Source organism: Acinonyx jubatus, chromosome D4, assembly GCF_027475565.1.
Source record: "Acinonyx jubatus isolate Ajub_Pintada_27869175 chromosome D4, VMU_Ajub_asm_v1.0, whole genome shotgun sequence".
Lineage (NCBI taxonomy): Eukaryota > Metazoa > Chordata > Mammalia > Carnivora > Felidae > Acinonyx > Acinonyx jubatus.
The window spans coordinates 53,634,283-53,656,346 of NC_069391.1; the positions used below are offsets into that span (position 1 = coordinate 53,634,283).

The 22,064-nt window shown below is 42.4% G+C and overlaps 1 protein-coding gene across 1 annotated transcript; it reads left to right on the forward strand.

Moving 5' to 3' along the window:
* The first annotated feature begins 11,869 nt into the window (after positions 1–11,869).
* CER1 (cerberus 1, DAN family BMP antagonist) lies at positions 11,870–16,353 on the forward strand. Its single transcript, XM_015074283.3, has 2 exons — positions 11,870–12,695; positions 14,983–16,353. Exons 1-2 carry the CDS (start codon positions 12,198–12,200, stop codon positions 15,295–15,297), a joined length of 813 nt encoding a protein of 270 aa, XP_014929769.1. The 5' UTR covers positions 11,870–12,197; the 3' UTR covers positions 15,298–16,353.
* Positions 16,354–22,064: the final 5,711 nt, after the last annotated feature.

Genomic DNA, 22,064 nt, shown 5'->3' on the forward strand with positions numbered 1-22,064 from the left:
AACATTCCACCCAACAGCAGCAGAATAGATATTTTTTTCAAGTGCACAGGAAACATTGCTGGGATGAACCATATTCTGGGACATAAAATGTGTCTCAATAAATTTAAAAGGATTTAAGTTATACAAAATATGTTCTCTGATCATAATGGAGTTAAATTAAAAATCAATAACAAAGATATCCCTGGAAAACCCCTATGTGTTTGGAAACTAAATTAGAAACTTCTTCAACTCATGGGTTAAAGAAGAAATCAAAGGGAAGATTAAAAAGTATGGTGAACTGAATAAAAATGAAAACACAGCATATCAAAGATTGTGGGATGCATTACTCAAGGCATTAGGAGGAAATTTTATCACACTAGATGTATTAGAAAGAAGAAAGGTCTTAACTGTAGCTTCCACCTTAAGAAAGTAGAAAAATAAGAGAGCAGAAATAAGGAAATAGAAAATATCAGAGTGGAAATCAATGAAATGGAAAAAAGAAATAGAGGAAATAAATGAAACCAAAAGCTTGTTGTTTTCAGAATATTGATAAAATTGACAAATCTCTACCTGGACCAATCAGAAAAAAATGAGAGAGGACACAGATTACTAAGGAAGGCCCAGATAGGTTCACTATTGAATTTTACAAATATTTAAGGAAGAAATGGCACCAAGTCTACAAAACTCATCCAGAAAATCGCAAAAGAATACTTTCTGACTCGTTCATTCTGAGGCCAGGATTGCTCGGATACCAAACCATTAAAAATATTATAAGGAAACTACAGACCAATATCCCCCATGAATATAGATAGAAAACCTTTAAACAAAAATTTACCAATTCAAAGCCAACAATATATACGAAAGGATAATACATCTTGATCAAGCCACGGTTAAGAAAAGACAGGCCACAGTCTGGGAGAAAATATTTACTATGCATTTCTCTGATAAAGAACTTATATCCAGACTATATAAAAGAAACCCTCAAAAATCAATAAGAATTTTATTTTATTAATTAATTTATTAATTTATTTATTTATAATGATTTTTAAAGTTTCTTTACTAATTTTGAGAGAGTTAGAACTTGAGCAGGGGAGGGGTAGTCTCTCTCCTTGTCAGAGCCTGCTGTGGACCTTGAACCCACAAGCCGTGAGATCATGACCTGAGCTGAAGTCAAGAGTTGGATGCTTAAAGTGAGCCGCTCAGGTACCCCCACTAATAAACAAATTTTCAAATGGGCAGAAGATTTGAACGGATACATTACAAGAAGATCTATATAGATGGCAAATAAGTAAATGCAAATATGTCACCATATGAGTCATTAGTCATTAGGAATTGTAAATTAGGACACCTGGGTGGCACAGTTGGTTAAGCATCTTGACTTTGGCTCAGGTCATGATCTCACAGTTTGTGGACTCCGGCCCCATGTTGGGCTCTGCACTGACGGTGTAGAGCCTGCTTGTGATTCTTCTCTCTCTCTGTCCCAACCGTGCTTGTGTGTTCTCTCTTAAAATAAATAAAAATAAGACTTAAAAAAAAAAAAGAAATTGTAAATTAAAGCCACAGTGAGATACACACCTGTTAAAATGACTCAAATTATGAAGACTGACCATACCAAGTGTTGGGGAGGATGTGAAGAAATTACAACTGTTATGCACACTGGTGAAATATAAAATAGTCCAACCACACTGGAAAACAAGTTGGCAATTTCTTAAAAAGTTGAACACATGCCTACCATGTGATCCAGGCATTTCACTCTTAGGTATTTACCCAAGAGAATGGAGTAAGTATTACCATTCACAGAATTATCTATGAATGTTCATAGCGTCTTTATTTGTAGCAGTCAAATAATGTCCATTATTGTGTGAGTGTGTAAACAAATTATAGTATATCCTTGCAATGAAATCTCTCTCGAAATAAAAACAAAGGAGATATTGCTACAACAACATAGATGATTCTCAAAATGATTATGCTGAGTGAAAGAGATTGACAAGAAAGAACACATAGTGTATATGTACTTCATTTATAGAAATTTCTAGAAAGTACAGACTTTATAGTAACAGGAAGCAAATCGGATGTTACCTGGGAATGGGAGAGGAGGATAGGAAAAGGCAGGGGAAAGGACTGAAAGGGGACACAAGAAAACTTTTAGGGGTGATGGACATATTCACTATCTTTTTTTTTTTTTTTTAGAGAGAAAATAAGCAGGTGACAGGGGCAGAAGGAGACAGAGGGTGAGAGAGAGAGAGAGAGAGAGAGAGAGAGAGAAAGAGAGAGAATCTCAAGCAGGCTCCCACGCTCAGCATGGAGCCTGATGACCCAGGGCTCAATCCCACAACCCTGGGATCATGACCTCAACCGAAATCAAGAATCAGATACTCAACCGACTGAGCCACCCAGGTGCACCCATATTCACCATCTCAATTATAGTAATAATTTCACAGATATACATATATATGTCTAAATCTATCAAATTGTACGCTTTACATGTTTATTGTATGTCAATTATATTTCAATAAAGCTGTTTAAAGAAAGAAACAGTAATTTCTACCACGTGGAAATTTTTCAAAAGGAAAGAGAGCTATAAACATAACGATATCTTTCTTTCAGGGCAATAAAATATTAGAGTAAAATTATATGACTTAAATATCCAATGACAGAAGAATGCTTAATGGAAGAGTATATTGTCTCCATTAAAGTGATAATTCTATCACATAATGTTACTTTAAAGTAGCAGAATATAAAATAATGTGGGCACCATTTTAATGGCTGCATTGAAAAAAGCAAGCTGACATGAAGGAAAAACATGAGGTGGGTTTATATCATAGTTCTATCATTTACTTACTATGTACCTGAAATTCTTTAAACTTAGATTTCTCATCTATAAAATGGGGACAGGGGCACCTGGGTGGCTCAGTTTTGGCTGAGGTCATGATCTTACAGTTTTGTGAGTTCAATCTCTGCATCGGGCTCTGTGCTGATGGTGCGGAGCCTGCTTGGGATTCTCTGTCTCTCCCTCTCTCTGCCCCTCCCCAGCTTGTGCTGTCTATGTCTCTCTCAAAAATAAATAACTTAGGAAAAAATGGGGGGGGGGCACCTGGGTGGCTCAGTCAGTTAAGCGTCCGACTTCGGCTCAGGTCCTGATCTGTCAGTCTGTGGGTTCGAGCCCCGTGCCGGGCACTGTGCTGACAGCTCAGAGCCTGGAGCCTGCTTCGTATTCTGTGTCTCCCTCTCCCTCTCTGCTCCCCTGCTCACACTCTCTCAAAAATAAATAAACATAAAAATTTAAAAAAAAAAAGATAAAATGGGACAACAATAACTTCCTGGAAAAATTGTTGTGAGAGAGAGAGAAAGAGAGAGAGATTCAAAGTACCTGGGAGAGAGTGACTATTTTAAGCAGTGCTTGTGCTTACCAGTAAACAGGGAAGGAGGATCTGGGGGTGGGAAACTTGGGGTTTTAAAGTTCCATATGACAAGTGAGAACTCTCCCACATGTTAGGACATTTGTGTTGAACATGGAAATGTTTCCAGTTTTTGGAGAAATCCAGATGACCAGGGAAGCCCTTTTTAAAACCCCAATATGCTTTGCTTTCAGACATGATCTATGATACACAAATCTCATTATAAAGAGCGACACGTTAGCAGATGGTTTTTCGCATGACAGAAAGAATTGTTTGTTGCTAAGGACTTGAGGGATAGTTATTTTCTAAGAATGGCTCCTCCATTGGAGCCACATTTTCAAAATTTCCTTTTGCATTCAGTACTTAAGGAACACACTTGTTGTATGTATGGAGGATCCATCATGCCCCCCAAAGAACGCATGAAAAATTAAATGGTGCTGAATGGAGAGAAAGGTGGTTCAGGTCATATGGGAGTCAGGAAGGATTTGGACCGGAAGTTAACGGACAGAAAAAAACCAGCAGAAACTGGCTCCCCTCCCAGGAAATCTCCTTGCCTACAGATTCCCTACCCACCAGAATCCTTGGGTCATTTTAGTGGCCAGCCTCAAATAACAAGCTTCCTAGAGTTTCAGATTTGAACGGAGGATTGAACTTCCACAGTTGTGACTAAGGCCCGCCCAGCTCTATGGCCAAGTTGGGCCCAGGGTCAGGTATGCCACAGAAAGCAAGTCTTACTGGAGAGTTCTGCTTTGCCTTTGCCTTTTATTGTCATGATTTTTCACAGTTTGTCTCATGTCACCTTGTTGCTTAATTCCCACACCTCGAAGGGAAAAATGTGTAATATTCTAATATTTATGTTACAGATACTTAACATTATGTTTCCGCATAGGTATTGCCAAGATAGTCAAGCCAACCTTTATTTATGGAGGGTAGAAAATATAAATCTGTCTAAAATCTTTCACAAAATGAAGGTCTTAATATTTCCAGAGTTGATTTTGGTGCCTACTCTTGGAGAGTCTTAGGAAAGGGTTGTCAATACAAGGTGTCATTGTTTTAGGTTTCCTATCCACGAGTTGCTTTTTTTTCCCCCCAACTTCCCTCTCTTTTGGCAACTTCTCCTAACATTCTGTCCCACATTTGGCCCCGAGTCAGTTGAAAGCTTTGCAAGTTGATTTTCCATTCCCATCTGAATTTTAGCTTAGCTGTGGAACTGTTTTCCATGTGTTTTTAATCATTTGTCCATGTGTTATGAGCTTATAGGGACAATATGGTTCCCCCAAGCTGCCTGCATTGTATAAGCAGAAACTGGCAAGGTAGCCAGGAGGGACACGGTTTTCAACAGACGCCCCCTACACTCATTTCTGTTGGTGACATACCACCCCCATCTTCCAACTGAAGGAAAACAATTTACAAGCTGCGTAAGTCACCTAACACAGAGCTCTGGCATGAGCTACCTTTTCTCCAGGAGAAACTTGCCGGGAAAGTATGGCTGGTATGATGAAGTTCAAAGGCCTCCTCAGAGGCTGCGGCCAGGCTGGGAAATCAAGGAAGTTTCCTTCTGAGTCTTCCCAGATTCAGTGGAAATTTGATTTTAAAACAGAGTCCGAGTGCAGAGAATGAAGGATAAGTTCTCCAGGACAAAGAGATACCTCTGAGAAAGTAAAGCCCAGCAAGGTCCTGTGTCAGAAGGCTCTGTCCACCCTTTTATTGGATTCGGTACATTAAAACAAACATCCATTAACCTCTTAGGTGTAGAACGAGGGGCCGGGAACAGAAAGGAAACAGAAAAACGCATTTAGCAAAATCCCTGTTCCCAAAGTCGCCATCTCAATGCCATCTCCAGCAAACATAGACCTTGCCTCCGAGGAACCTTCTCTCCCTGGCTAGGACACACGGGCACCCGAATCAAGCCAGCTCTGAAGAACCGCTAAATGGCCGAGTAAAGAAGCGACCTGGCTTCCAGAATCCCAAAGAAAGTCTGGTGGTCTGGATGAGATGGCTTTTTGTCAATATTCCACCCCCCAGGGAGCTGGGTAGCCACTGGGTGGCAGTTCTATTCCGAGAGCTTAAAGCTTCAGGATTTTCATAGCTGCTTTGCCCGCCCTGACCTCCCTTTCTCCATTTTATTTAGGACCAAATTTATGAGAAAGAGCTAAATGTTGCAGAGAATTTCAACAGCTGTGAGGAGGCCTGGGTGATCCTGGAAAGGAGGATTTAAGGATGTGCTGAATCAAAAGTCTGACTACAGCAGCTTGACGTGCAAGGGGACGTGAGAACGTGGAGACTGGGTTTGCACACTTCTTTCCCAAATTTGCCCGTGAAGGCAGGAGACAGCAGCGAAGTGCAGAACCTGAAAACTTTTAAGAAACCAAGGGACGCTTTTAAAAGATTCAAAATAAGCAAAGATTGTATAAATGCAAGTGGGAGGCGGCTGGTGGAGTAGAGGAAGGTTGATGATGGGGGGGGAGAATCTTCACTACAGTGGGTTGGAAAGAACGACATCCATGAGCAGAGTGGAAAGGAGGAATGAATCGGTATGGTACGGAGGGCAGATGGGAGGGAACGCCCCTACCTGGTGGCGGAAGAAGGGCTGAGATCATTTGCTGAAAATGATGGAAGAGGTAGAGCCATCAGAGGCTTGAGATAATTAGGGAAATTTTTAAGGAATCTATAGGGAAAATGAAGGCAGCGTTGAGTAATAAAAGAGATTGCTGGACATAATTGAGGGTTCAGAAGGGAGGTAGTTACCGTCCAAGGAATCAACATTTGCTGCCACTCTGTCATGGTTTCTGCCAGCATGCCACAACCCAGATGTGGCCCGGGGAAGGTGACAGCTGGATGTTTCCAGAGTTGGAACATTACTAGATAGGTATAAGAGGACAGAGGGGCTAGGAGGTTGGGAATATTGCAGAAGTTTGAAGTGATGAGCCATGAATCCAACCTGGATAGGGAAGGAAGTGAAGACCAGAGAGCTTAGAGATAGTCATTCATTCATTTTTCTTTTAAGTTTTTTTACCTTTGAGAGAGAGCAAGAGAGAGCACAAGCAGGAGAGGGGCAGAGAGAGAGGGAAACAGAGAATCCCGGGTAGGCTCTGAGCTGTCAGCACAGAGCCAGACACGGGGCTCGAACTCACAAAACCGCGAGATCATGACCTGAGCCGAAACCAAGAGTCTGACGCTTAACCAACTGAGCCACCCAGGAGCCCCTCATTCATTCATTTTTACACCAGTATTTTTGAGCACCTACCATGTGGAAGGAACTGTTCTAAGGCGTGAGATGGTGATTACAAAAGACCTAGCCCTACTTTCATGGGCTTTAAAATCTAAAGTGGAGACAAATGTTAAAGAAAATGGTCACAGTAGTCATCATTTAACTACAACTGTGGTGGTACTATCATGAAGACAAAGAAGAAAACAGGGAACAACTGTGTAGACCGGAAACAACAGAATGTTGTCATGAGAGTGGAATGTGAAATTCACCATCCCTGATCATAACAGCAATCAACATGTAAGGGGGATGGGGAAGCCAGTCGAACTGGGGTCATCAGATTTCAGTCCGGGTATTGAATGGGACATCATATAATGCCAATGTCCTGTTGTTGGTCAGATGCGTCCACATGGACACTGAAGTTACCCACGGTGAAAAGAAAGACCATGAGCCAGATGAGGAAGGAAGGGCTTTGCCCATGGCAAGGTTTAGGAACCTGGAGGACCTGAGATCATGTAGCTTACAAGCTGTGAGGCAGAATCAGGAATCAGATAAAGGTTTTCTGGCTTCCGGTCCAGAGTAACTTCTGCTTCTGTTACTCTCTGAGAGCAGCTCTCTGCAGAAGGAAAAGTGATCAAGGTAAATTCTAAGGATGGGGAAGAGGAGAGCGACAGAGGCTTAGCATCAGTGAAGGTATCCTGGCCTGGCTGGCAGTGGGGATGGGTGGGTGGGGGATGGGGGGGATGGGGGGCCCACGGTGAAGTTGCCTCAGCCCCCTTGACCTCCTTCTAGATTTGCAGGTGCTCTGTCTACAATCTGGGTAAGTGGATGATCACTCACATTGTCTATGACTTGTGCACGGTGATAGGTACATCCCCGGTTGCAAAATAAATTTAAAAAATGCTTTTCTCATGGGGGCAGGAGTGTTTGGGACAGAGAGCAACAGATCACTGAAACTGCAAACAGAATAATCTGACCCTAAAAAGTAACTCAGGATCAGTGGGAAGGGGGGATTTTTGTGGCACGTGACATCATTTGATATTTACCCTTTTGTATTGGCTACACGTTTCGTTCTCTTTGAATGTTGTATTAGTTTGCTGGGGCGGGGGGAGGGGGGGGAGGGGTACATAACGAAGTTCCAAAGACTGGGTGGCTTAAACAACAGAGACTTATTTTCTCACAGTTCTGGAGGCTGGAAGTTCCAAATCTGGATGTTGGTAAACCTGTTTCCTTCTGGGCGTTCTCTCCTCGGCTTGCAGAGCGTTATCTCTATGTGTCTTTGCCTTCATCTCCTTTTCTTACGAGGACACGGGTCTTATTGGATTAGGGCCCAGACCCTAATGGCTTCATTTTAAAATGGCTTCATTTTAAATGCCTTATCTTCAAATATGGTCATCTTCTGAGGTACAGGGGCATTGAGTCTATAGCATGTAAATTTGGGGGCAGGGGACTCAATTCAGCCCATAACAGATGAAATTTTATTTTTAAAAAATATTTATTTATTGAGAGAGAGAGAGAGAGAGAGAGAGAAAGACCATAAAAGCACTCCACTGAGAGCACGGAGTCTGTAGTGGGGCTCGATCTCACCAACTGTGAGATCATAACCTGAGCTGAAATCAATAGTCAGAAGCTTAACTGACTGAGCCACCCAGGCACCCCAACAGGTGACAATTTTCGAAGATGCAATATAGATAAGTTGCACACAGTGATTGCCTCTATGGCAGGACAGGAAGCCTGGGAAGGCATGGGAAGATTTCTCTTTAGTTGTACAATTTTTTTGTATAATTTGAGTGTTGTTACTACAGATATTCATGACGTCATCAGAAACAAAAGAGAACGAGTGCACGTGTATTGCACATCCTTGCCCTCAGCACCTATTTGTTGACTAAAATGAACATAAACACCGTGTGCCAGTCCACGGTGCCTTTGGAATTTGGATCCACTTGTAAGTCGTTGATTAGTACAGGAGTGGTGCCTGTCAAGGTTTTCCTTCTGTAACTTATCTTGAATAAGCTAGCCTTTCCCCCAACAGATTGCAAACTCCAGTGGGCCTGGGCAAGGACACCCTCACCATTTTATCCCCAGGACCTCGTGCAGACTTGGTGCTCAAAAAATACACCGTATGAATGAACGCATCAGTGACTCCAATGAGCAGAACATCTTCGGGGAATGAGGTTCTTCCCACAGAAAGTGGCAGGGAGGGGCGTGCAGGGCGGGGTGGGGGGGAGGTCTATGCTTTGGATAATTTACTGAACTAAATCAAGATAAGTTTTAAGCAGAAGCCACTTACCCTAATTTTCCCTATTCCCTGTTCTTTGGGGAAAAAAGAGGAAGATTCTGCCTTGTTTTGGGTTCTTTGAAAATAACCCCCCGCAACCCTATTGCTTTTCCATATTTTGGAAAGAGAGGTAGCTAGGAGACAGTGGCATGCACCCTAAGCAGATTTCTTTCTCTGATCCATCCACCCAAATTCCCTTTTCTGCCTCCCGGTATACCTCCAATGCCCATCTGTGACCCAGCACTGCCTCTCACCTCTTGTTGTAGGTCTGGGGTTTTCAGGAAAGAACTTAGCCTCTTTGTTTCCTCTCAGAGGGCGCTAGACCGCTCTCCCGTCTGAGAGTCTGTAAGAGGGACAGAAAAACGTGGCTGCTGTGTCCTCTCAGGCACGCTGGGATCTCCACTTTCCTGAAGGCATGGTAGTGCCCAGGAAGACTAGGTCAAGTTGAAAGCAGAGTTCAGATGATGTTGAGCGCTGAGCTGCGAATTAGAACGAATGAATGATGAGATTAGCCTCTCTGGCTCTCATGCGGGCCTGAGGTTTTCCCGGGAAGTGGACTTCGCAGGCGGGAGCCCCTGTAAGCTCAGGCCTGTTGCCTCTCACTACGGCCTTTGGTACAAAGTACACCAACCACCTCTGGTGCTCTTTCCACACTACTGCTTCCTGCTGAGTCTGGAGGCCCCCTCCGGACCTACCTCCACTTGGCTCCATCCAGACTGGGAGGTGACCAGATGCCTGTATCACTGAATCCCCACAGAGGCGGTATATTTTTGTTAAAAGCTACAAAATGTTTATGGTCTCAAGAGTGAGCTACAATGTATCACATACGCAGTTTTAGAATTGACGGAAGGACACAGAGGTCAAAGGCGAATGTCATCTCTGCCCTTAGCTGTAAAAGATAGGAGTTGAAGATAGACTTATGTTCTCACCGCAGAAGGCTTTATTTTGCGAGCTTTATCCTTCAAGATATGACAGAACAGCAAAAGCAAATTCTGCATGAGTACTATTCAAATGACCGAATACCAAAATTAGGACCAGAAGAAGAGGGGGTTAGGACTACAGGAAGGTTAAAAATGGATAACTGACATCACTACAGCTAATGTAATTAGATTACAGAATGCACAATACCACTAGACTCTCCTACCTGCTTGAAGGCAGGAACCAAGTTCTTATCACTTTGTCTTCTGCTCGTATCTAACATGATGTTTAGCCCGTAAAGTAAATCTTCCACAAATTTTTTTTTTAACGTTTATTTATTTTTGAGATGGAGAGAGACAGAGCATGAACAGGGGAGGGTCAGAGAGAGAGGGAGACACAGAATCGGAAACAGGCTCCAGGCTCTGAGCTGTCAGCACAGAGCCCGCCGCGGGGCTCGAACCCATGGACTGCAAGATCATGACCTGAGCCACCCAGGCCCCCCGAATCTTCCACAAATTTTAATGCAATTGTAATTATGTGAATTGTATCCTACGTGCAGAGCTGGGCAGTCTGAGATCTCTGAGTGTGATCTCTGACCTCTGTTTGGGGAAATGCCAGACACTGTGATTGATGGCCTTGGAACTTCAGGCGCCAAAAAGTAAAGTTTAAAAGAAATCAGGAAACATAGTTGGCTTCCAGACTATATTTATAATCGGGGCCGAGTGGCTAGCTCTGGAAAGTCTATTTCATTGGATAGCTGAGGGGAATCAAGAAATTCAAACGGCAGGCAACTTTTAAAAACACTTTAAAAGAAATAGCAAATACCAATGTTCATTTAGTATGGATCAGTTGTACCTTAATTCATACTAGCCCAGTGGAGGTTTGGTATAGGCAAGAGATATCTCTTCTGAGAGAATTCGGAAAAATGATGGTCCATTTAAAAATAGTTCATTATTGTGAATAAAACAACTTCCTTCAGGCTTTACGTCACAGAAATCAGGCATGGCTATTAAAAGGAAGACAAATGTCTGGAAAAAAGATCCTAACGGGTCACTTCTTGGAAAGAAAGCTTCATCAGTACGGAAATGGGGACAATGTTCCAGGATTAGGTGTGTTACTAAAAGCAAGGAATATAGTAATTAAGTTAAAAGGGAAGAAGTATAAGCAAGTATGGGATTCATTTCCAATGGAAATACTGTTCAAATGGTGCGCAGGGTCAACTGGATTCAATTTTGGGCTTCAGTGTTGTGGATCTGTTTCTTTCCCACACCCTTGCGTGATTCATACAAGTTTTGAATGATAGGCATCTAGCAACTTTTCCTTTGATTCCTGAAGATGCGTGTTTGTCTCCATCTGCATTTTACCTGCTCGTCAATTACTGTACCATAAGGAAGACGATGTGGATTCTGTAAAGTAAAGAAGCGACGAGCCAGCTTCAGGCCCAGAGCTATCAAACCTGGTTCTCAGAATCCACGTTCTCAAGTCTGGCTCTTTGTTTAGCGAAAGAAAAACAATCAATAGGGTGGCTGGAGGGAGACACTTCCCCGTGTTCACTGAAGACTGGTGAGCAGTCAGGCTATTCCAGTGGACCCTGTTGAGAAGTTTGTGAACAACTGAAAAGTTTATCTGACGGCTGACCCGTTGTGACATTTGGCATCGAGTGTCTGATTCTGCAAGTGAGGGGATTAATTTGGGAGCTGTGAGTTTCCTTGTGTGGAAAAGGAGCATGTGTTCCTTCTACTCGCTTATTATATGAAAATCAATAACCCCAACCACATCTAAATCAGAGGGAGAGTCCTCTGCTCAACAAAGTTAACATCTTTCTTTCTTCCTTTTCCTTCCTTATAATTTTGCTATACTTCTTTGGTTGCCTGTGTGTGCGTGTGTGTGTGCGTGTGTGTGCGTGTGTGTGCGCGAAGCCTAAAGGCTTGGGCTTTTACTAACTGTATGCCTTTAATTTTTATCTGATATACTTCTGTCATAAAACCATGTCTTGTCCTCTCTGTCCCTGTACAAAGCAGATGCACCACAGATGTTCATCGACTCTGGTCCTTCTTCTAATAACGGTGATGGGAAATCCGGCGGGGTTGGGGAGGGGGGTTGGGGAAAGAATGTGTTGTTTTCAGGAATAACTGCTCTGTAAATCAAGTGCCAGCTAATTACCCCCTGGGTCCCAGGCTTTCACTGGGGCCTTCTAAAACACACACAACTAAAGAGAAGGCAGGACACCATTAGCACTACATAATTCGAGCAAACAGTAAATGTGTTTACCCTGCCTGGCTCCTGACCACCTGCTTTTCCATCCCACAAGGCAGGTATCTATATATAGGCTCTCCTTGTTTGTTCCTGCAGAGAGTGAACCTTTCCTTTAGACCTCACCATCTGCGAATCTGAGAGAAGCTTGGGCCTTCCCAGCATGGGTCTCCTCTTCCTTCGGCTACTGGTGCTCCTGCCTCTAGGGAAGGCTGCGCCGCACCGGGATGGCCGCCAGAGTCACACTTCTGTTTCCCCCGCCCTCCTAGAAAGGAGTCGCAGAGAGCTCCCCGTGGGCAACCACGAGGAAGCTGAGGAGAAGCCGGATCTTTTCGTTGCAGTGCCACACCTGATAGGTGCCGGGGAAGGCCAGAGGCAGAGGGAGAAGATGCTGTCCAGGTTTGGCAGGTTCTGGAAGAAGCCCGAGCGAGAAGCGCCCCCATCCCGGGACTCGGTCAGTGGGCCCTTCCTGTCTGGGACCCGGGCCCTCGCCCAGCCCAGAGACGGGATGCAAATGGAGAAATCTCCTCTTCGGGAAGAAGCCAAGAGATTCTGGCACCACTTCATGTTCAGAACGGGCCCAGCTTCTCAGGGGATCATCCTGCCCATCAAAAGCCACGAAGTACATCAGGAGACGTGTAGGACAGTGCCCTTCAGCCAGGTATCTGTTCCGGAGGGGGCGGGGGGGATCGGAGCTTGCAAGAAAGGGGCAGGCAACTGGGACAGGTGGAAAGGAGGAGGGAAGGCTGCCAGGGCCTCACCTGACTCCCAGATTTGGCCCTTGGGCATTCATCAGAGGTATTGGCAAAGTATGATCATGCTCCCCAGATTTCCTTCCAACTTGCCATGGTTTCTTGGTATTCTGGAAACTCTGTAAGAATGACACGATGGTGTTGCCAATCTCAGTAACCATTCGTATTGATCGCACAGACCTTTTTTTTATGGGCTCTTTATTTTTATGCTGGCGGGGATCAATCCAGGGAGATAAGTAGGACTGGACCCTCGGTTAGGAAAAGTGGGAACTTAGAGAAGTAACCAGACTGGTCTCCAGCTGTTCCCCTGACACTCTTTTGGGATGCAGATGAGCGCTCAACTCCGCCCACAGATAAGGTGGGAAACACTGGACTCCTCCCCAAACCCTCTCATTCATACTATCTCAGTCTTAATCCCCGTATTTCACACCAAACTACTTGATAGGCAGTCAGGCAGAAGTGGCCGCATGGTTTCTAACGTTACCGCAGCAAAAAATGATTTAACTGATTTTCTCATAAGCTTTCAAACAACCGATATCAGCGTGAAGTCACATTTGCTGCCCTCAGAAGCAACACCTCCTGCTTCGTGTTGTGTTGGCTGATTTGTGGTCATTATGATTGATTCTGCACTGTTGAGACAAAGGGGCATTCTCCTTATCCGCTGCTTCCGGTCAGTCCCGGCAAGCCCCACACTCCAAATGTTACATGAAATCGAGAAACTGCATCAAGCCCTTAAACATGACGATATTGCACCAAAAGCAACGCAGGGTAGAGTAAAATTTTACGGTCCAATAATGCTACCCAATTAAGCAGGCAGTATTATAAGGTAATTGACTGTGTCAGGCAGTTAAGTATTCTGCCTGAAAAGGCATGGATATGTAGCAGTAAGTCCATTATCAGATAATAACGACGGCTTTGTTGGCCACGTGCAATTACAAAATTGCTCCTAAGAATTGTGCAGTCAGATTTCGTTGGAAAGTCTCATTTTAAATTCTAGGGCTAATTAAATTAAAATTCAGGTGTTTGACCCGTATACCTTACAGGGCACATAAAGCCAGGCGAATGGGGCTCGAGGAGGCGAAGGTGATGTTAGATGGGGTTAGAGGAGGCAAAAGATGATTTGCAGACATAGATGCTGTCACGTGGCCACGTGCAACTTCGTAGGTTTGAATGTACCACAGGCACTGCAGAATAGAATAGAATTAATGATGTTCTGGTCTGTTCTATGAACAACCGAACCAACACAGATGGAGAGTCTATTGGGTGTAATGCATTGTGAGAAGTAGAAAGATAAGGCACATTGCTTATATGGGAAGTTAGCCATTAGAGTTTTTTCAACTGGTAACATCCAATTAGACAAAATTCCTTAAAGTTTGACATTTAAGATGCAAAGCATTTTCTTTTTAACTAGGGATTTCCTAAAGGCTAATGTATCAATATACTCCACACAAGAAATTTAGTTACGGTGGCTTTATACTTTTGTAGATTTTTTAATGTTTATTTTTGAGAGAGAGAGAAAGAGAGAGAGAGAGATTGAGAGTGGGGGAAGGACAGAGAAAGGGAGGCAGAGGATCTGAAGGAGGCTCTGTGCTGACAGCAGAGAGCCTGATGCAGGGCTCGAACTCACAGACTGTAAGATCATGACCTGAGCCGAAGTCAGAACGCTTAACTGACTGAGGCACCCGGGTGCCCCTGCCCTTATAGATTAACCATCACTTGGATATTGTAAAATATCCAAAATTGGAAAGGTTTTGACATTTTAGTCTGAATTATCTGATGCAGGGCTCGAACTCACAGACTGTAAGATCATGACCTGAGCCGAAGTCAGAACGCTTAACTGACTGAGGCACCTGGGTGCCCCTGCCCTTATAGATTAACCATCACTTGGATATTGTAAAATATCCAAAATTGGAAAGGTTTTGACATTTTAGTCTGAATTATCTGATGCAGGGCTCGAACTCACAGACTGTAAGATCATGACCTGAGCCGAAGTCAGAACGCTTAACTGACTGAGGCACCTGGGTGCCCCTGCCCTTATAGATTAACCATCACTTGGATATTGTAAAATATCCAAAATTGGAAAGGTTTTGACATTTTAGTCTGAATTATCTTCAGGCTTACAGTCTATCGCTTCTGTATCGCGGATGTTAATGAGATGACTCATGATAACTTAATGGAGATGTGTTTGCCTTTTAGACGATCACCCATGAAGACTGTGAGAAAGTAGTCGTACAGAACAACCTCTGCTTTGGGAAATGTGGGTCTGTTCGTTTTCCTGGAGCTGCGCAGCACCCCCACACGTTCTGTTCCCACTGCTCGCCTGCCAAGTTCACCACGATGCACTTGCAGCTGAACTGCACTGGCCTTTCCCCCGTGGTCAAGGTGGTGATGCTGGTGGAGGAGTGTCAGTGCAAGACGAAGACCGAGCATGAGCATGAACCCCTCCTCCAGGCAGGCTCCCAGGCGGAGTTCCATGCGCAGGATCCCTTCATCCCAGGATTTTCCACTTAAAAAGAGATCCCACTAGGACCTTTGAAAAGCAAAACCACGATAGTAAAGGTGCTGGTTATTCAGTTTGCAACTGGTTAGTGGGTGCGTACTATTTTAAGGGAAAGAAGGTTTAAAAAGTAGTGAGATAGAACAATCTCGAGGAACTGGTATTCATCTAGTTATTGGTACCTATTCGGGTTCTAGTCTTGGCTCTGCCACGCTGGCAGGAGGGTGTTAAGGACTTGTAGAAGCTTTCTGCACCTTGAGGGCTTCATCTCTATATGACGGACTTGAACCGTCCATTCAAGAGGTTTGCCAGAGGCCTTTCCTCTACTGAGAGTCCATGATCTTGTGTCTTCCAGTTCTGGTAAAAGCCCTCCATCCGAAGTAGGAAAAGAAAGAAGGTTGACCATAAAAATTGGCTGCTTGAATAGCTTGTCAAAGCACCACCAGAAACACGTACGTAGTGTTCGTGGGAAAGATTCTTCATACTTGTAGGCAGATTTTGCATCTCAGACGGAGTTTTATTTGTCTTCTTCTATCAAATGCATATTTTAGTTCCATAGATTTAAGGAGTAGCTTGCTTGGCTGCCTCTTTATTTTCGATACTCCCCACACAAAGTTCTTAATGTCAGGTCTCTGGCTTTGAAGAAGGAAGAGCAATGTTACTTTTAGTGGTTTACGTAGGGACATGGAACAATCATTGGTAGCTATGCAAGTACCTAAATTACGGGGAAATAAAAATATACAACCAGTACCAGGCTTAAAGGTCAATCCAGAGATGCTAATGAAAGTAACCAAGGAATTCCAGTAGATGGCAAATTAAATAAACGGCAAAGGATTAAAAATGGAAAGAGTTTACTGGTGAAATCCTTTATCCACATGCATTTAGGATTAGGTAGTAAGTTAAAGTTCTGTGTCTGGATGACTGTTTTTTTTTGTTTTGTTTTGTTTTTGGGGGGGGGTTGCTGCTGTATAAAAACTTCATATTATAAATTTTGTTCTGTAAATGCCACACTTGCAATTTCTGAAAATATTCTGAGTATTTTGATGTATTAAATTTTAGTGTGTGACGCATTCTGGGAAAGCTCGTGGCATTCAATCATCTTAAATGTTATCCTTAATGGTTTTTTTCTGTCCCATTATTTAAGGGTGCTATCTGGAGATTACCTGCATAAGAGCATTTCTGAAATGGCGTCAGGGGCTAATGACAATGGCTCAAGCGTTTTTTCTGACACTTAGTGATTCCATTTCTCCTTCGGTATTTATTTGTATACATACCGTGTACGGACCTGGCATTCCCTAGTCGTATTTCTTTTCCTATAGTCATTCTTTTAAAAACTCATCTTCAAATTATTTCAATTATTTGAATCCGATTACTTTCAGTACACACACAAAAAAAGCGTTTCCTAGGATATTGATTTTTTTTAAAAGAAACCAATCTACATTTTAATTCTAGTTCTCTTTAGTCACACCATCTAACCTGGTGTTTCAAAGACGCGGATGCATTTATATTTAGTGTATATTCTACATTAAAGTGGTAGAATATGTGGTCTACGGATACACATGTGGCATTTACATCAGAATATATTACACCCTTCGGTGGTCAAAGACAGCCTAATTGGCCAAGATATGGTCATAAGGATGAAACTGTTAAGCATTAATGATATCCCAGCTGGTCAATATATTTTTGGTGCCAAAAGCTATTGAGCAGCTGTCTGGTTTGCAATTGCCTAACCCTGATTATGTAAACCTATCTCTGCCAATTGGACTGTCCTTCTCCTCCTTACTCGCTTGCAAATCCCTTTTATTTATCCTTGCAAATAGACTCTCAAGCCCAGGCCCCAATCATCAGTCTTATTCAAACTCTGCTCTGTGGAGACAGTGGATAGTGGTATCAGAGCTTACGTTCAGAGTCATAGTGTGAACCTCATGAAGTTGGCCGCATTCGTCCGTTTTTACTGGCAAAAACAAAACAAAACAACGCAGTTCTCAGTGGTTCAACAGAACACGTGGGAGCATAGGCAACCCAGAGGAAACACACAAATATCGAACATCTTAAGTGCCAGATACTATGCTGGGTCTCTTGCATAAATTATAAATTATGCAATTTATGTAATACATAGAAACATGTATTATACAATCCTCACAAAAATCTTATGAGGTGGGTAAATACCCTATTTTACAGGTAAGGAAAATAAGCCTTAAAAAGTTGAAGCAACTAGGGGCGCCTGGGGGCTCAGTCGGTTAAGTTTCCAACTTCAGCCTAGGTCATGATCTCATGGTTTGTGGGTTCGAGCCCATGTCAGGCTCCGGGCTGACAGCTCGGAGCCTGGAGCCTGCCTCCGATTCTGTGTCTCCCTCTCTCTCTCTGCTCCTCCCCCACACGCTCTCCCTCTCTCTCTCTCACACACAAATAAATAAACATTAAAAAAATTTTTTTTAAAAATTGAAGCGACTAACCTAAGGTCATTTGGATCATATTCTCTATTTGTATTGAAATATGATTAAAATATGTACTCATTCATTGCCCATCAGTTTAGATTGATCTCTTTGAGGTCTCTTGCCTATAGGCCCCACAGCTCATTTCTTTTACCTCTTGCCCAGCTCTCATATTTGAAGGACATTGATGTTAACCACTTGAGAGAGAAATCATCCCTAGATCAGGTTCTCAGCCAAGCACTGCCCTAACTTGAGACGTGGTCATGGTAACTCCCTCCTCAATCTTGGTTTCATTTTCTGCCCAGAAAAAATGAGGGTGATGATAGTTCCTTCATAATTATTGTGATGATCAAGTGTAGGTAGCAATACATCAGAGAGCTTTAGGTCCTGTAAAACTCTAAGGGTTTAGTTCACTCTTCTCCATTCAGATGTTCTTTCTTTCTTTCTTTCTTTCCTTCTTTCTTTCTTTCTAATTGTTTTGAGAAATTTAAACACATAGAAAAGCACAAAGAATATTACAGCAAGCACTCAAATTCTCACCACCAGAATATTTAACATTTTGCCATCTCATGCTTGTTTATTTTTGCTAAAGAAGTAAACCATTTCACATATAAGCACCCCCCCAACCACCATGCTGTCTTATCCGCCACACCCCTGACTCCTCAAGAACCACCCCCCCCCAAGATTCTCATTTCTACTTCCAATATCCTGTTCTATTTTTGCAAAGGTACATATACATCCATAAATAATAAATAGCATTATTTTTCTATATATGTTCCTTTATTCAGCAGGTATGTATGTGTCTACCAGCTGTATGCAAGATACAGGTCTGAGTGCTGTGACTGTAGCAAGAAAATAAGTCAGACAAGATCCCTGCTCCCGTAGAGCTTGTAGTCTAGTTGAGGGAGACAAGTAGCTTGAGAATCAGGCAGTTCATTAGCGAATCAACCACAGAGGCAAAGTTATCAGGTGGCTGTAAGTGGTAGGCAAAGAATTAACATAGGGAAGTGTGCTAGAGGTTAGCTACCTTAGGCTGAATAGCCCCTGAAAGGGTGCCATGAAATCTGTGAGGTGTTAATTACACGTGCCGTATCCTGTATGAATTGTTCTACAGCGACTTTTCCTCCACACAGGGTTCTGCCTGGTTTTCACAACCGTTTTTAAAGGTTTGTTTGTTTGTTTGTTTTTAATGTGTATCTTATGTTGATTCTAGAAACTTGGCATTAAGTATCCCCTAAAGAGAGTGGTTAACGTAGCTGGGATAACTTATTTTTTCAAGGTACATAGTCTCTTTAAACTGTCAACGTAACTCCTGGTTAAGGAAGTCGTGCATCTTCTTAATTTTTACAAGGAATTTATTCTATGCAAGACCCCGAGATAAGCAAAGATAAATAAGACACTTTTCCCATTGCCCTGGAGCTTACGACATAGTAGCAGGGATAATATGTGTAAATTATAAAGCAATAATGATAGTAATGATAATGAGAGCTACCCATTATTGAGCCCTTACTATGTGTTCCAGTGCTTTCTATTCCTTATGTCCCTGAAATAGACATTTTATACACATTTTTTTTTTTTTTTGACAAGGAGAACGTCAGAAAGCTTCATTCATTCAATCCACCAACACTTATAGTTGTCTGTGATGACCCTGGTCACTGTGCTGGGTACAAAGAATATGAATAAAGGAATGCATGATTATGTGACTATGATTCCTGACCGTAAAAAGTTTACAGTCCGGGAACAAGTAAATAAATGCATTTCCTTCTGCAAAGCTAGAGTAATGATCTTCCTACCACGTCCCCACCCCCAAATTGAAACTCCACATTCTCGGTGAAGCCTTCCTTAAGCCCTAGACAAAGTCAGCTTTGCCTCTTGCACAATTGCACGGTGCCTTATACCTTCACGTCTCAGCACGTGTTTCAGTTTATAATTATACCATTATTTGTGTCATCATTAGTCAATCATAAGCTCCATGAGAACAGGGATCATACTGGGTTTCTTTTACTATTATAATCAATGCCTAGGAAAGTATCCAGCACATAGTAGGTACTCAATAAATATTTTTTTGTCTGCATAAAAGAAACATTATCAATAGATGCCATATGTTGAAGGTATATCATGTATCAGACACGGGGCCAACCACTTCATATATATCCTTTCATTTAACCCACATGAAACTCTGCGAGGTAGGGAGTACTGTATCATGTTGTGGATGAAGATGCTGAGGCTCATATAAGTAACTCTCCTAAAGCAGCCCTACTGAAGAGTAGCAGAAGGTGAACGACTCCAAAGTCCCAGATCTTTCCTACTATGCTATGGTGTCTCAAGGTAACAAAGATCAAAAATACAACATTTGTGTATTTATATATGCACATATATACACATGCACATATATACACATATACATATATACATGTACGCATAGACTATATGCACATACACATACATACCGAGTTAAATTCCTGATTCATCCACTAGTCTACTCCTTTTCTGATTCCCAGAGCCCATTATCCATGCCTGTCTTAAGACACTTAATCAATGAGGATGCTTTCAACTCAGGTACCAGAAAATACAACTCAGAATGTATTAAATTATAAAGGGATTTAGTATTTCACTAACAAGAAGCATGGAAGGCAGCTAGTTTCCTGGTCGGTCAAGTTGGAAAGTCTACCATTCTGTCAAGGATGTGGATTCCTTCCATTTTTCTTTGTCACTCTTAGTGTGTCCTCCACAAGCTAAAACTATTCTCAGTCACAGCATGGCTGCTGCAGTTCCAGACATCACGTTTCATCACTCACGCACCAATGTCTATAGTGGACAAAAGGGATTATCTCCCACTTTGCATCCCTTCCAAGCTGAATAAAATCGGTTACACTGAGGATATTTAAACAATGGAATAAAACCTTTGCTCTGACAGCAAGGAATAAAGAGAAAATGACCCTCAAGTAGACAGCAGTGTCTGCCACAGCCTTTTGCCACTTTTTAACTTATGTTGTAATTATTTATTTACTTATCCTTACTTCTAAATTGTAAACTCCCTAATAACAAGTTATGTATATTTTACATCTTTGTTACCCCTCTGTTTCTGATATAATGTTCTATGTTTAATATAGTATATTATTTTAATGTATTTTAAATACGTTGAGAAACTATTTTATATATATTACATACTTATATTTTAGTATTTGTATAAGTGCATATACATATAAACATGAGCATATACATACAAGTAAAGTGTATAATTTTAATCTTTTATGTGAGATAAATGCTCAGTACATGTTAGCTAGAGGAATAGATCTTGGGAGCTGCTCTTGAAAAAATATGTAGGTATAGATACTGTGGGGAGTTCTAATGACAGCTAACAAGTTTTAAGAACATATATGGTAGGCAATAGGGAGTTTTTGAAGGATTCTTATGGGCTTAAAATAGTCACTCCAGAGGGGCTCATGAGCCCCCTGAAAGGTTGCAGCCGTGGATATTCTTCAGGGGAGAAGGTCCAGAATTCCAATGAGCTTCCCAAAGAGTTCCATGAGCCAGAAACCTTCACGGTGGGTATGACGAATTGGAATGGAAAGAAAGCACGGAGGGCTTCTAGAAACGCTGGACAAGAAACCGTGGGAAGCATGTGCACAAACCTCATCCAACTAGAACTCAGGAAAGTCAGGTTTCCATCTTAAGAACAGAGGATGAATCTTAAATACACGTCAGTGGGTCCTCCTCACCTGGCTTCAGAGAAAGCTCAGATTCAGGAGCTTGCAGTGGTGACATGTGTGACTAATAATACCTTAGCAGTGGCACGGACTTTCCTGTAATACTAGTTTTCCAAAGCCAGGCCCCAATTATCCACCCACATTTCCAGGAGACAGCTCAGATTGTCATTTAGTCCCTGCCTCCCCCTGACTCGTTTTGTTCCTATTCCTTTCCTCCAAAAGAAACAATCACCACTGATCCACCTGTGGGTGGAGACTCGGGTTAATATTTTTCAAAGAAATGATCACAACTTCCTCTTGTCTACCAGCTAAGGGAAACACACCCCTTTACGTCCAATAGTTAAAGAACAAGAATTTCGAGTAAGCACTGTTTTGTAAGTCACAATTCTATTACTAAAAGGAACCCTGCATCCTGTCCAAACCTCAGGCAAGAAATAGGTGAAAATTGAAATGGATAGACAGATTTCACATCTTGCACCAGCTCAAGTAAGACACTCAAATGATGCCCTCTTCAGGGGGCCTGGGAGCCACAGGATTTAGTAGTGTCTTTGCATATAAGGGAATAATATTCTGGAGATTTTCAGGACTATAGGAACACAGCGAGAACCTATAAATGAAGAGGTTCCTGAATATGTA